Source organism: Mixophyes fleayi, chromosome 11, assembly GCF_038048845.1.
Source record: "Mixophyes fleayi isolate aMixFle1 chromosome 11, aMixFle1.hap1, whole genome shotgun sequence".
Classification (NCBI taxonomy): domain Eukaryota; kingdom Metazoa; phylum Chordata; class Amphibia; order Anura; family Limnodynastidae; genus Mixophyes; species Mixophyes fleayi.
Window position 1 is genome coordinate 72,923,774 of NC_134412.1, and position 17,408 is coordinate 72,941,181.

The 17,408-nt window shown below is 39.6% G+C and overlaps 1 protein-coding gene across 8 annotated transcripts in view; it reads right to left on the reverse strand.

Moving 5' to 3' along the window:
- Positions 1-17,408, reverse strand: part of RERE (arginine-glutamic acid dipeptide repeats) — a 243,916-nt gene that overhangs the window by 108,071 nt on the left and 118,437 nt on the right. For all 8 annotated transcript variants that reach the window (XM_075191667.1, XM_075191668.1, XM_075191666.1 and 5 more), the window contains exon 3: positions 1,167-1,237. In XM_075191667.1, the coding sequence (XP_075047768.1) occupies positions 1,167-1,237 (71 nt within the window). The remainder of the gene's footprint in view (positions 1-1,166; positions 1,238-17,408) is intronic.

A 17,408-nucleotide genomic window follows, 5' to 3' on the forward strand; every position in this document is an offset into this window, starting at 1 on the left:
CTGTTAATATCCCTGAGCAATTATGGTAACGCAGCAGGAACTTCTGCCCAGAATGGAAACCTTCACATTGTAATTCATGATTTCTCCACGGCTTCTGCTGTAACTCCCAGGTACTTGCTAATGTGCACAATAGTATGAGGCAAAGGAAGGATTACAGCAAGCACGGATAAAGAAACAAGGCTGCACTTAAACCCGGTGCCAGAATAAGAAGGGGGGATCATTTGGGCAAAACAAAATCCCCAAACTGCATTCACTATCAACATAAGGAAATTGGAATAAGCAGCTGTTTGTCAGCTATAAAGACTCTATACGTGATCAATGACCACAACGGGGTGACCTTGTCTGTAGTAATGTCACACATACATAGTGGCTGCATGATGTCCTGTATGAATAAGAGTGGAAACCAAATATTAATACATGTAGCACATGATGGTCATTGACTCTTATGAAATTACATGTAATTAATTCACTGTCAAGCGTGAAAACAATTTACACCAATGTGCTACTTGCACTTTTTTGTATCATGGTTTGTTTTGCTCTACGGTCAACATTTAAACAACTAAACCTATTCTTGTGGTTCAACACTGCTAGAAGCACCGACCGGACCTCAACACTAGGCTTACCAAGCATGTCCTCATGTCATGAATGTACTTAAATATGAATAGTCTCCAAGAATGAAGGGGATAGAGATTACATTACATAGATTACTAGAACACATTTCCTTCTTTTCGATTAATAACAAAAAGCAAAACAAACCTCTTGCCCACTAGTGGAATTACCAAAGACTCTGGTGTTTCCCCAGACATAAGGTTTCCACGTGTGACAGTGGTCAGGGAGCTGTAGTGTGTGCACACAGAACACCCACCTTTAAATAAACTCCGTTAGGAACAGAAGTCAGGAAAGCAGGATCTTTGGTAGCATCATTGGCGACTGTAGTCACAGTGAAGAGCGTTTTGCCATTCCACAGGTCGTGGGGATGGACAAGTAAAAGGTCCAAGGCTGGGATCCATTTCAACAAATCAATTCAACCACAATTATTACCTAGTTTTGCTACAATCCCTGACACCCCTTGTTACAGATAGTACATAGGATGACATAGCAATTACAGTACAATTACCTGACTAATGTAAACTGTAGCCAAAGGATGGACTGCAAAATGCACTCACCAGTTTGAAGTCCTGAATGCTACATATGAAGTATGGAGTGTTGGGTCTTCGGCTCTCAATATATACACAATCTGAGAAGAAAAAGGAAGATATTTCAGTATGACAATTTATCGGAGTAAAAAAAATAGAAGTTACAATACATAATCGTCTCCTTCGCACATGTGGTCCTTAGAGTTTACTGTGTTAGTCAACTACATGGACATAGTCGAAATTAAATAAAGTTTAGATTTGAGCTACCATCTCACAGCTAGGGGGCGTCCCTGAGCAGCAAGAGAGCAAAGCAGGACCAGGGTGAGTAGGTAGAAGAATGATACTACCTAGGGTAACATGGGTGCTTTTAAAATCCTAGGAAAACACATTTTTTCTTCTAGTGTCAAGAAAGCAAAAGCGTAACCAGGTAAAACAAAATTAGACTTTCCTAGAAAGGACCATTAAATAATATTTGATTTGGCAAAAATAAAAGGAAGGAGCAAACCAGTGCAGTAGGCCTGCTCCTAAGTGATGTTACACAGACGGCAGTAACAATGGCAGCGCATGCACTCAAAGGATACACAGATTGCCAAATGTTTCAAAGTACAGAAAAAAAGACAGATTAATGATATGGTTTACAAGAGGCAAAACCACATGAATTCCAGCAGAAAAACAGGTCTAATGGTGCCAACGAGACCAATTATTTCATGAATTACAGCTCACATCACACTTCCCATAAAGAGAGAATTCTGTTTGTAACCAAAGCAAACCCATAAAGGACAGTTACTTTAAACATCAAAACATACCTAGAAATGTAAATAACAGGACATGATTTCAGTCTTGTATTGAGATAAGGAGATTGTATCAGTACCTTGCCAACATTTGAGGGATATTTCACAGAAAAATCACTTTTATCGATTATATATACCTTTAGCCTCTTCGTAAACCATGTTCCAGCAATCATTTGCTTAGAAGCTATTTCTTGGAAATGTTCTATTTTTCATAATATTGGAGTCACTAGGTGGCATTACTTTGGTTGGGGACAGATCGATGTAGAAGTTCAGTTGACGAGAGCGAGTTATATGGCAGCTCCCACTGACATTAATAAAAAGATAATATGAAGAAACTGAAGAATCATTTCTGCCTTTATAGCCAAAAACAATAGAGAGAAAAAGTGTTTCATCTCCATAGGATAATATCCCTGGATATCTATTGTTTTATCTGAAGCTTTGGCATTTACAAACACTGACGTGTGTATTTTCAGTGTTTCTTACTCTACAATTTAATGGTTTAATTTTTTAAAAACCACAATATAAACAATACACAACAGCCAAGATCCCCAATCCAATTCATACATGCATAATTTTGCTTATGGTCGGTGTTTAAACTAGGGAACTTCGTGTAGTTGGGTAAGATCCAGCCACTGTAAAAACATCCCCTAATCACAATTATTAATTGTGAAATAAAACTGTAGACACTTCAGCGATCAATGAGTGACTAAATTAAGTGACAGGATACATACATGTTACCACAAACACACAGGTGCTTTTTCTGTAATGAAAGAAGGTTTGAACACAGCTGAGGCAGCCATTTTGTGAACTGAGCCAATACAGTCTGTCGCTTCACTAGGATCATCACTGAGGCATTAAGCGGCATCTATTGCATATATTCAACAGGTCCATTTTAAAGGGCAAGTAAAAACATGATTTGACAATACAGTATTTATACTTCAATATGCCCACCATGCTTTCTCTCTCGCCTCTGGAGAAAGTTACCATGCTAGAAGGGAGGTGCCACACTAACTAAACAGCAGTGAGGCCACCCATTGGTATTAACCAAACGCGTTTCATATGTGTTTAGTGTTTCAGAGACCATTGTAGGCATACCAATGAATTTAAAGTGGTAAATGCAAAAAGATGTATAGGAAGCTTTCCAAAAAATGCAACAGAGCAAAAATCCAAATAAAAAACACCAATAGGTATGAAAAATAGCTTCTAGTGTCAGCCACGTTTACACGCAGTTTACATGCATTAAAAGCATATGTAAAACACCTTAAAAAAAAAAAAGGTCAGGTCAACACTAAACAATGTATTTAATTATTCATATCTGAAAATTTGATTTTTGTGAGTTAATTGTCCTGTAAAAAGGTACTCAAAATGCTTGAAGGGGGTAGAGCAGCAATACCACTTAGATTTCTTTCAATAGCCAGGCAAGCACCTTTTAAGCATGCATAATTCTTAGCTGTCCTTCTACAAATCATTATCTCCTTTTAAAAATCTCTCTGGCGCTTAGAAATATGGCTGCCAGGTCATTTGTCCACAAGGGTACCCTGCTGCATATTTGGTGGTCATGTCCTAAAATAAGAAAATATTGGAAGAGTCCATAATCTGATCAAATCAATTTTAGATGTCCAACTTCTAAACGCACCCTAATACTCTCACCTACCCAGACCTATCCCAGATACCTCTCGCCATTCTCAAAAGCCAATTGGCCATAGTCTTAATGCAGATAAATATCAAATTGCCTCCCAAAGGAGGAACCCTAACCAACCCTCTTTAACCACCTCAATAGTATATGAATCATATACCAAATGGAGCGTATCACCGCCAGCATTCACAACACCCCCCCCCCCCATCCCCCACCCCCACACACATTTTCCAGTCCACATAGTCCCCCACGGAGTTCTGAGGCAGTACCGCTCCCAGATACTATTTACTATATTTGATTTCATAAGAATCTCAAATTCAAACTGCAATTCCAGTTTCCCATCTCATCTTTTTCCTTTCTGAATGTTTTAAGTACCCACACGGCACTCTTCTCAATATACGTCAAGGTATTTGACCCTCTCCCTTAATAAATATTGTCACAGTCATTGATTGTTTCCATTCTGTGCTGGTATTTACCTTCCATGTATTTCCGTTCATTCTTGTTTTGTCGTCATTTCACCATTTTTGGTTCTAATGGTTTGCTCTATTTACATGAATGTATACATTTTTCTATATGTATTCATAATGATTCTTATAATGCAGACATTAATAAACAGTTTGCACTCAAAAGGAAATATGGCTGCCACTTACAGACATAGGCTCACAGCTCTCAGCAGGAGGATTATAAAGTACATGGAGTTCTGAAGTTCTCTCTGCTCACTACATCATGTGCAATGTGACTGTGGCTGCCATGGTAGTCACATGACACTGAAACTATGGTGAATTATAAATCATTAATAGCAGCCTGAAGAACATGGTATTGCTGCTTTAAATATATATTTATATTTTTTGGCATGGCAGACAAACAGCACATTCGCTAATGTACTTTGCTAAAATGCAAATGGCAGAAATATTCACAAAGTTTGATACAATAATCATATTACCAGGTCTAGAAACAGCTTGAGAGAGACCATTGTAGAATTATAATTAATCACAATGACAGGCGACAATGCATTAGGGGAGTATATGAAAATCAAAAGCTGACAGGACTAACATTTTTTCACACTAGTTTAACATTCCCAAGGTAAATGTATGTTAAAAAAAACCTTGTTTGGGCAAAATCTCAGCAAAGTACTATTAACATCCATTTTTTTCCCTTTATGGGAATTAATAAGACACATTTAGCACAAAATTACAGCGCTACAGACGGAGGAAAACAGACTTAGGGGGTTATTCTATAAAAGTGTAGGAACCTGGAAGCATTCTTAAATATGTCTGATGGAGCAGCTATAGAATTTGACACCATATTGTACTAAGTAGCCTTTATTTAGCACATAAAAAATGAATGCTTAACAAAGTAGTTTATTTCCCCTATCCTTTCTAATAGTCACTCTACGCTCGCTTTATTCAATGTGGGGGGCCAATTCATTTGGTGGTGGGGGGTGGGGGGAACACCCCAATGTGTATCCTGTAAGATGCCTCTTATTAGCATAAGAGGCAGAAATGGTGTGAGTGTGGGGGGTGAGGGGCAACAATATGATATTACAGAATATAAAGTACAAAGAAGGAAAATCCAAAGGATACTCCATGATATCTAGTTGTGCCATAATACTGAACAATTCCAGCACTGTTCCTTTACATAGTACTTGCCACCAGTATGGATAAAATCAGCACAAGGCAGATAAACAGACAGTGGAGTTACAGGCAACACAAATGATGTTAGAAACATGAAGGCAGCACACGATGCAGCGATATTCTCCCTCGTATAGAGAACGGACAGCGTATATAATGAAGGGCTAGAGAAACAAAGCAGGAAAAGACATTTAGCACAAGCCAACAAATATCATTCTAGCATGATTGCTTCTCCTATAAATACAGCCCTTTGTCTTGACCTGCCATATGCGCATTATGATAATGCTTCTCTAATACCTCAGAGCACCACACCATTACATGGAAGGTCATTATGAATCACAGATCACAGGAGCTTGACAAGCTACCCTCCTCTTTTTATGTAAGCAATATACACATTACATCAAGAGATATTATGAGCATACAGTAATGAGAGGCGCCTGCAATGGAGAAATGCAGAGTTTTTATTAAGTGTCGGGGAAGAAGGGGGGCTGAAATCTTAAAGGAAGCGCGCTGTGCAGTGTAAGATTATAAATAAAAGGGGTGAGCTATCAGCGACCTTGGCAAAGTCCCCTTCTCGGCTCACAAAACATGTCTCTCGTCTCCTCTGCCATAAGGACTAGTCTTCCACTTCAGGACTTGGGATACCACTGTATAGACATGGCAGAGCTTAATCCATTCTATATCAATGGGCTCCATAGAAATGGGTTAATAACCATATATCAAGGTTTAGGGCGAACAAGCTGCTGCTACATATGGTACAGGCAATCTTATTCATTCCAAATCACAGCTCTACGAGGCAATGGCTACTGAATAGGAATAAAAAAAGGCTAGTGGATTAAGAAATGGATACTAAACCAATTGTCTTACTGAGGTCATACATTAAATGTGATACTACCCACACAATTTACTTAATCACACCGCTGGCAGTGACAGGTTAAGCCCGTTACTCACATTGTGGCACCTCTTCATAAAGTCTTGGGGAGAATACAATGTTTTCCCAACACTACAGCTTATTTCATGAAAAAAAAAAAAAAGAGCCATAAAGCAAAGAGATTGGAATCACTGCAAGAGTCAGGAGGCGTCTGAATTCATAATTTTATCTTCCTGCCATCAAAGACTTGTCTGCAGCTGACAAGCAAAATGGAAAGGCTGGCTCGTTGTGACCTGGCTTTGTAATTCATTTACAAGATAAAATAAGTGAAAATATCCATCACCGCACCTCACATTCTGCAACTGACATGTTTCCTTACAGCAGACAAGAAGGTGTTATGCCATACACCATCTCCTGGGGCCCAACACAAGGAGGGAGATGGGATTTTAAAGGGGACAAATGGAAAGAGATTGCTTGCTTTGTCTGCACAGTATATCACCACCGCCAATAGATCAGCTAGGACTCCGACACTAGAGATCAAAATATAGAAGTATACCAGTTGTCTGCATATAGTGATGGCAGCCATTTGTGGGCTGAACCAAATTTCATGAGAAGGGTGTTCAAGAGAATGTTTGGGGGAATTCAATCTCCCGTAATGTGCATCCATAAGAGGTGCACAGGAAAATCAGTGATGTTCAAGTACTTTATTAAATGGGAATGAGACAGCCAAACATCACAGAGAACCGAATTCCCCCATTTGTATTCTTGTCCAATGGGAACAGAGTTTAGTAACAAGAGGTTTAGAGCTTGCAATAGGGGTAATTTGAATTGATTTGAGGGGTACTGCCAGGAGGGGGAGGTTGGGGGAAGGGTAGATCCCTCTGCCCACATACGGATTATGAAAAATACATGACAGGAGCACGGATAGTCCTAGTTTATAAAAGCACAGGAAAAGGGTTATGTAAAGAATGAGAATTTTAATTCAGGGCCCTGCAGATAGGACCGAGAGTCTTTGGCAGCTCTACAAAAACTGGTGAGAGGTTTGTCGATTAGGAACAATTTATTGACCACCAGGACAAGATGAGGGATTGGATACATTATTAATAGAGGAAACCGCAGATGTTAATGAAAGGTGAGGTGATAATTATAGGAGATTTAAATAATCCTGACATGGACTGGAATCTGATGATTGCTAAATCAGTCAGGAATAGTAACATTCAATACTGTTCAGTGGCTGCCTTAAGCCACTGGTTAGGGAACCAACACATAAGGAAGTAATCCTATGGAGACAAAGTATCAAATGTGTCTGTAGGAGTATACCAACAATACTCAGAGATTTAATATACAGACAAGAGTAAGAAGAACCCCTCCGAAACAAAAGGTTTTACATTTTAGAAAGGCTGACTATTTAAATGAGAAATTATTTATGTAAATCTGAAAAACAAAAACTAGTCTAAAAAGACTAAACACAGTGTGCTAAAGGCGCTGACAGAACAACCACACTGTCCATATGAAAGGCCAACAAAACGTTCTTTAAAATACATTAGTAAATCAAAGTAGTCACATGGCAAGGGAAACGCATACACCATTGTACTGTAGACATATTTAGAAATATTTATCACAGAAGTCTTACTGAGTCATGGTACAAGAAGTCTTACTTGAACTCTTAAAATTAAAAGAAGATAAGTCAATGGATCCAGATGGTATGCATCCAAGAGCATTTAAAAGAACTAAGCAGTGGTTGAAGCACCATTAAACAAAACTTTTTTGACAGGTGTTATTCCAGGTGACTGGAGAATGACAAATGTAGTTACACCACACAAAGGCAAATGGAAAGAACAAGCTTATTGTAGTCGACTTGTACGGCAGCACAGGACAGGGGTGGAAAACAGGACATACAAAGTAGACACATAAATGCAGAAGTGAACATAGTGTAACAGGGGTCTGCTGATGAGTGAGCTTACAATCTAATGGGAAAAAGGGCAGAACGGAGACGAGAGTGTGACTCAGCTTGGTGATTGGGACAGTGTGCACCATATTCCAATGAGGGTGTAATATACTTGGGCAGTGGGTAAGGTCTAATAAAGAGGTGGATTTTCAGAAGACTCTATGGAGCAGATTCAATAATCCGCAAGGTGCAGCCGGACACCACCTTGGTGCCCGGTCGCGCACCTTGCCGGCTAATGCAGTACTAAAACCTCCGCTGCGGTGTATCTCCAGAACAGTCCTCGTCACCTCCCGGCTAATTGAATCTGCCCCTATGACAGCAACTGACACCTTCAAGTCTGCAAAATTAACTCATTTGCAGTGAGGACATTGATTAGAGTTAAACAAATTACAAATCCAAGACGACATGGATTTACTGCTGAGAAATAATGTTTACAAATGTAAAGTCATAGATCCGGGTGGATCAAAGGATATCACTTATTTAGATTTTAGCAACACAGTTGATGACACTATATTAACTGCAGAACTAGATTTGATCTAAATACAGTGGAGAGGGATAAAGGTGTGGCTGACGGACAACAGACCATTTATAGTCCATGGTGTAGGCTCAGATGAAGGGCTGGTTATCCAGTGGAGGAATTCAGGGAGCAGCCCTATTTTGTTTTATATATTCATGATATTATTTCTGGATACCTAGATCTGTAATAGCATTCAGGCCCCAGAAGATGTAAAGCAAATGTGGAGTGATTTAGAGAAATAGAGGAATGGCCTAAAGTGTGGAATCCTAAATCTACTACATCAAAAATAAAATAACACAGAAATAAATATCTAAAAGCAGAACACAAAATGAATGGATGTAATAACTGAGAAACAAAGGTAAGAAAGCTGTGGGAAAAACTAGTTGTATAGGAAGAGATACATGTAAAAGGAAGAGGGATGTTACTGTATACACTACACTACAGGAGGCCCCATCTACAAAAGGACATTCATTAATGGGTTCAGAAATGCAGTATGGTTTAGAAAGAAAAGTGAACCATACAGTAAAAATAAAATTCAAGAAAGCATGGGACAAACATCCGGCTATTGTTAAGACTTCAATCTAATTCTTTAGACTAGATGGACCTGTAGGTTCTCTTCTCCTGTCAGTTCTCTGTTATTATTCCTTAGACAAACACTTCAGCTTTCAGAATGAATACAGTGTGCCTCGGAACGAATGTATAAGCAGGGAAGAGACAGGTGACAGATCTGAACATCTTTGCTTTGTTGTTACAATTCGCCAAGCTGTTGTGAGCAATGTTAAAGATTTGCTCTTGTTTTGCCGCCAAGAGACAAACCTCCTATTAAACCCTCTGGCTTCCTCCGTTGGAACTGCTGGCGTTATATTAAGTACAGAGGGCCACATAAGCTTCTTTGTGACCAATGTTAAAGGCACTGATCCAGGATAATGCCAGCATTAAACAATAATCATCTGTGGCCTCATTATCTGCAGGGCATCCCGAATGAAGCGCCTTGGGCGTTCCACAATATACAATCCCTCCACAAGAAGGTCACAGTGGAAAATGCATTTATTGAAAGGTGAATGAAAGGTTATAAAACGGAAGATAAAAATATATTAAAATAAAAAAAAAAAAAAATAAAAAAAGTAAACTGTGCTTTTCCGATCAAATCACTCCTTTCCATAACGTACTAATGCAGCAATTCTGTTTGCCATTATATCTAGCCTCAGTCTGCCGGGGACCTTTTTCCTTCACGGTTCCTGTGATCACTTGTCACACTGCTTGAGAACTCTATACTGCATTAATTCTGCTGAACAAAGCTACAGCCATGGTTCTTTTCTGTTTCATCTCTGCTCTGTAACTTAACAGAAATGAGCTCTGGCTGCAGTATTGTTCTGGGGAAATTGATGACACAAAATGCCCAGACACCATTAAAAAGGAGAGCAAGAGTTGCATGAAAAAAAAAAAAAAAAGGAGTAGCAGAGGGGGGGGGGAGGGGGTGTATTCACAAAAGGAGAGAAGAAGGATCAGTAGATATGGGTACAGCATAAAGCAGAATATACCACTGTAGAGTTTATATTCTCATTATGGACATAACTCATTCTGTACAAAGAATTTAATTTCTCTCTTTATTAAGATGAGCATACGGTGCATAAAAAAAACATTGTAACTGCCATAGACAACAATGGAATAGTGCCCCCGGTGGCCAAATGTTAGAATACAGCCATGACTATATCAAGCAATGGCTTTTTAACAATACGTCTTTTCAGACATGTGGGCATGTTGTAACAAGCATCATGGGAAACTTAGCCCGCATCAAGCAGGAGCACAGAGAGGTCACAACCATCACTGTAATACATAGATAGATGATAGCGATATCAGGTACAGGATACAATTCTTCTAAATGCATTGCATCACCGTGTAATACACACCAGGACACGGACCAGTAATTGCCATAACATAGCACAGCTCTGATCTCCACTTTTCCATCACATTTCCAGCTTCAGATACCACCTTCTGTTAATAAATAAAAATACAGGACACCTACAGAACAATACTATAATCCATGGATTTTCCTGCAGGAAAATTAAAATCGCTTTCCACTGAAATGTATACCCACGGATTCATGATTTAGGCCAAGCACCTTGCCTCTGGCAAATGAGTTTATTATAAAACCTAATAAACCCGTATTGCAGGGAATCCATTCTCTTCTAGTTTTTCTCCCCCTGCTGCAACTTAATGTACCGTCGGCATAATTTAGATTTCATGTGTTTAAGCTCACTCAAGCCTACCTCCTGACTGTACACTAAACGGAACATATTTCTGCTGAACAGAATTAATGACAGCTAATTGTAATCCACAGCTCCCAAATTTATACAAAAAAAACAACAACAGCTAAGCAGTTCAAGCGGCGAACACCATGACACCCACACAATTAACTTTCCCCCCACTACTGTACCAGCTTTTTAGTATTGAATTAGATGTGTATTTTTGCTCTCAACAGACCCTGAATGATGCAGATAGGTGTCCTCAGCCACGGAGACACCAATAATGTATGTAAAAGTGGAGGCTATTCTAATTGTAAAGCTACAGAGATTGACTGCACATCCGATTTCTGTAACGATTTCACCAACGACTGAAAGTCCCAATAAGCATACAGGTTTATGTGTACACACCTACATGATTTACTTCCCCATCTGTGATCTTCATCTGCTGAAAAGATCGTGACTCTGCACACTCCATAGAGACGTGCCTACACTGCTGGTTGTGAGTGCACACACACACTCACATTTAAACCATCATCATTCCATTGTTGATAGTGATTTTTTAGCAAGTTCATAGAATCAAATGATACAATGTGCTTTGGCACAATAAAACATGATCTTGGGAGTGTACACACTAATGCAATATTGGACCCAACAGTCGGTTATCATGCGATTGGGTACACACTACAGATTTTTGAACCAGTTGAGCCAGTTTTAAGCTGGGTACACACTACAGAATTTTCCACCAACTTTTTATGCCGTTCGATTTTACATGCGATCGATGTTCCGATCGCTCGGTCCATGGACTGCATACACACTAGCCTTGTTTTAGACGATAAAGGGAAGAGTGGACGTCCCTTTGGAGACTTTTTACAGCCATGTTGTCGTGAGCAATGACTAATTTCGTACTCGCTGTTGTGGATCGGTCGGAAGTTTATACACAACGGAAACGAGATTGGAACAAAAATATTTAACGGTACGACCAACTAAATGAGGCGACAATCGTCCATTTGGGCAGACTTTCGACCATCGTGTCACTGCACACACTGACCCGACTTTTTGAACGAGCGGTCGTATGTCGGCTGGTTGAGCCGATTATTGGACAAAAACCCTGTAGTGTGTACCCAGCTTTAGTAAGGGGCACACAAGCATAGCAGAGAGACAGCAGAGCAATGATGGGCATCACCCTTAATTTCAAAAATAGAAAAGCAAAACAGCCCTACAACAACATCACTCATCCCAATAAGTACCAACTTGCCCATAGCTTGGTCCAAAATTCCACCACATGCCACAAAATGTCCCCAGACACCCCCACATGCCCCTCACCCCTCCCCAACTTGCTTCATCAACCCCCCCCCCCCCAACCAACTTTTTGTTGTGCAAAAAAAAAAAGGATCTAGTGACCGACCTATTTCTAGCAATCACATTGTGGCATAACCACGATTGCAAAGACACCTTCAAAAGTTATATGTAGCCATTTTTGTATTATAAAAAATAAATAAATATTTTTTTAAAGCTTTAAAATAATGATTTATTACAGATTTTTGCAGCTGTAGTATACACACGTTTAACAAATTAACTTTGCATTTCAGTGGTTTAGTTATCAGTTAAAAATCTCAACTTGAGAGAACCAAGTAAAAAGCACAACAGCAGTTTCCCCTGAGTTACAAGTTTACAGTGGTTATCTGTAAATCAGAAGATTAAAAACAAACACACACAAACCCCAGAGTGCAGAAAAACAGGGGTGAAGTCGTCACCCTCAGACATACCATGTAAACTACACATACATATGCACGGCTGGATTAGACATTTTTACTTCGATGGTAGGAGCTTTGCTGTGCTAAATCCAGCAAGCACTGGAAAATAAGCGAGGAGGAATACATAAATTGATGTGAAACATAAATGTGAAAAGGTGCAGATGGGAATGTCTTTAAAATTAAGACAGATGAATAAATGTAATAAAATGAGGAGCCTACGTAGAAAGCAGCACTATGTTCCAGACATTCTGGGCTGCTGTAAAATATGACAAATGTAGCTGTAACCAGCAAGGGCACAGCGAGAGGGAGGGAGGGTGTGTATAATAGGCATTTCTAACACTGCATGTGTATTGTGTTGCTACTATCAGCTCCTTTTTATTATCAGGGAATATAATTGGACTACCAGGAACAAAATACACTGGAAAAGCTTGACAATTATGACCATAAAAAGAGGTTAAGGATGCCTAAGCCCAAATTATGTATCTCCCTTATACTTTCCATGGCTTTGCACAGGATTTTACTATACACAGTGAGGGCAGTCACGTAAAGTGTACTTGTTGTATACACACACAGTGATGGCAGCCACGTAAAGTGTACTTGTTGTATACACACACAGTGAGGGCAGCCACGTAAAGTGTACTTGTTGTATACACACACAGTGATGGCAGCCACACAAAGTGTACTTGTTGTATACACACACAGTGAGGGCAGCCACGTAAAGTGTACTTGTTATACATACACACACCGTGATGGCAGCCACACAAAGTGTACTTGTTGTATACACACACAGTGAGGGCAGCCACGTAAAGTGTACTTGTTATACATACACACACAGTGATGGCAGCCACACAAAGTGTACTTGTTGTATACACACACAGTGAGGGCAGCCACGTAAAGTGTACTTGTTGTATACACACACAGTGAGGGCAGCCACGTAAACTGTACTTGTTGTGTACACACACAGTGAGGGCAGCCACGTAAAGTGTACTTGTTGTATACACACACACAGTGAGGGCAGCCACGTAAAGTGTACTTGTTGTGTACACACACAGTGATGGCAGCCACATAAGTGTACCTGTTATACATACACACACACAGTGATGGCAGCCACACAAAGTGTACCTGTTACACACAGTGAGGGCAGCCATGTTTATCTGTTGTAAGCACGGTGGCTAAGTGGTTAGCACTTCTGCCTCACAGCACTGGGGTCATGAATTCAATTCCCGATCATGGCCTTATCTTTGTGGAGTTTGTATGTTCTCCCCGTGTTTGGCAGGAAACCCATGCACACTCCAAAAACATACTGGTAGGTTAATTGGCTGCTATTAAATTTCCCTTAGTTTCTCTCGGTCTGTGTGTGTGTGTGTTAGGGGATTTAGACTGTAAGCTCCAATGGGGCAGGGACTGATGTGAATGAGTTCTCTGTACAGCGCTGCGGAATCAGTGGCGCTATATAAATAGATGATGTACACACACACAAGAAAGGAAGCCACATATACCTGTTGTATACACGCACAGTGAAAGCAGCCATGTAAAAAGTGTAAACTACTGAAGGCAGGTATTTCAGTTAAGCCAATATTCAGCCTATTAATTAGCATTGAGCTAGTGACATCTCAAATATTCATAGAGCCCACAACATGGCTGCACAGCCGATCTACACGCTGTCCTTTTAGCACATAAATAGGGTTGTGTGAGGTTTGCCATCCAGTCAGTTAGAACCAGCCTATAAGGTGGTGGTACATCAGTGTTCTAAAAATGTGTATATGTAAAGCACCGTTTTAAACTCTGAGCAAGGCCTGCTTCAATAAAATATGTATATACAGCTATCCAAAGCTACATAGAAAAAAAATAGAGAATATATAGAGATCTTGAGAATAGACCAAATAAAAAATGGCTACAGTCGTGAGATACTAGCTATTCCATGAAACGTGCCGAATATCCTTTGCAGAACTGAAGGGCATCATTCACTAGGTGATTATTAGTTTGATACACATTTCCCTGCTCATCTCCATCTGTTATGCACACAAAAAGCACATAGGCAAAGCAGCTTCCAATTTAGTCTCCCGCTGTAATGTTGAGATCCAGCCACGATTTACAGCAGTCCCTTCACATCAAAGTAATAGTCTGTATTATTCCTAGACGTCTTGAGCTGCAGATCACAAAGACTCATTTTAAGCTCGCTAGTCATTGCCATAACCTCTAATGCCTAAACAGCAATGCAAGCAGCAGGCATTCATGTACTGTACTACAGTATTACTATTCCTGGCCTGTAGCCATGTACAAGAGACAATGTGCTGGCCCAATGCAAGCCCACTCAGCTATAACCAATTAAAAGGGTGCTGGTTTTTTTTTATATTTATGGAGAGGAAGGGGGGGGGGGGGACGACACAACCAGAGCTCAAATTAAAAGTATTACATCATAATCAAAGAATACTTTATTTTTCCAGTGCTCCGCGCCACAAAGTATTCCTGTAGTCTCCTCCAGATCCAACATTACAATTATAATCCATGGCAGCCCCCAATTCCTTCAAAAGACTGCACATTATACAATTTTTACATATATGTATAAATATAAACAATAGATTTTGCATTAATGTTTTGCAGGTGTGGATGTCACATAGGGCCTTGTGAGTAACCAGACAGAACATCAGTAGAAGTAATCCTATTTACACCGCACCACACAACCAACTAAAAATAATAAGAACAAAATACAGGTAACACTATATAATATGTAGTAACAGTACTGTACTTTAATAATCCACCAACATGTAAAGTAATACTCAACATACCACCTACTAGTACCAGTAGTGCCCAGTAAGAGGACAGCATAGGTCAGCTGTAGCATTAGCATTTTTTACTACTGGCATATTACTGGGCATTACCAAGCAACAGCACTGAAATACTCAGTATATAAGCAGCATTGGTTACTGGACACTAATACTGCTTATATACTGTACTACTGACCATTACCACTGATGGCTTAGTAATGCTGAGCAATAGGTCAGTAGCAATTAACGTTACCTTAAACTTGTTATATCAGCTGTAGAAGCAGTAGCCAGTAATATATACATGCTGCCGTTTGCTTTATGACCGGTAACATAAGAGGTGGTCACCTTCACCAGCTAATTAGAAACCTAAAAACTATAAGTGGTTTTCAGCCCTTCAGCGGTTTTTGTATTTTATTTTCTTACAACTTGCAATAAAAATATATTTATTCTGGAATTCTTACCACCGATTAGCACAAAATATCTTGTAATATCAAATAAAAAACTACATTTATTTATTTAACTACAATTTACGCCCTTGTTTCAATACTTGCGATTACAGCGTCTACTTGTGGAAGTCCGTTACACATCTGCGTCATTCATCAAGCTCCATCAGGGTGGCGGTAGTGTGGGCGGACTAGCAATTGGACTGGGCAACTCCAGGCAATTTTTGGGGGATTTAAGCCACTTCAATTTGAATTTTGCTGCCAGCTTTGGGTTATTGATCTAAAAAAATATTAATATTTTCCCAAGTCCTTCTGCAGAGTGGAGCAAGTTTTGTTGTTTTTTTTTTAACAAGATGTTATGCCATCAATTGTGACAAGTTTTCCAGTCTCTGAATCGGAGAAAAAAAAAAACCTATTCGCTATTATTTATATGGCGCAGCAAAGGGTACACAGCGCCGCACATAGAACATAGACCAAACAGATGGCATACAGGGCACCACAAAAACAAAGTGTAATTATAACCAACTCCACCAAGAGCATGGGCATTATGCTCCTCCAAAATGCTTCACAGTAGGCAAAGTGTTCAGTGTTAGGGCATGTGCCAAATGCAGCGCCAAGCAGTAGGGCCAAACTGTCTTGACCCAGACAACAGAAACTTCCTCTACTTGGTATGTCTCTCTACCATGTGCTTTCTAGCAGACTTTAGGTGAGACTTCATGAAAGTTTTTTAATCTTCATGGTGAAGCTCATTTGGAAACACACTAACAGTCTCTCAAATCGATATAGACCGTTATTGTAGACAGCTGGACTTTAAACAACTTTATGACATCTGCAGACAAGTGATTGCAAAAAGGTTTATTTAGGTGTTATTTAGCAAAAGGGGTGGATACATTTATATTTTATTAACATAAATCCCTCTGGCTTTGTTCTATTTTTCATCTTTGTTTTGCCAAGCAGCTATGGATGGATTACAGCTTGCCAAGTGTCATGTGACTACTATGACAACCACAGTTACATGATCTATAACTAGAGAGCAGAGGCCCTCTTCTCAGCATGCACGGAGCAAAAACCCACCCAGCCACCCCCATTCCTCTACCATCACATGACCACTAAAGACCTGTCAGAGTGGCTAACTCAGATCAGATTACACTCATGACATGGCTCTCAAAAGTTAGAATAAACATATCTAGGTAGCCAAATGTGACTGAAACATTACTTTTGACATCTACTTCCAATAACTATATTCTTTTAACGGGTCCAGCAAACAAAATTACAAAAGTGTTATTTAGCTTTGTTTGAAAAATTAAATGCCACACAAAAAAAACGAATTAGCAGCACGCCGGCGATTTTTCAGTTCCGATTTTCTACAGTGGAAAATTCACTTGGTTACTTTTACGAGTGATTTAAAAGGTGATTTATTGGCACCTGAAAAAAGTACTCTAAATATTAGGAGTTTTCCTTGAGGTCTAACATACAGGTATAAATATGCTGTGTCAGTAAATCGGCAGACTAATTTCAATAGAGACGAAGTGTGCAGTAAATTTAATCATCATCATCAATTTATATAGCGCCAACATATTCTGTAGCGCTTTACAATTGGGGACAAACATAGTAAACTAATAAACAAACTGGGTAAAACAGCCAAAGAGGTGAGAAGGCCCTGCTCG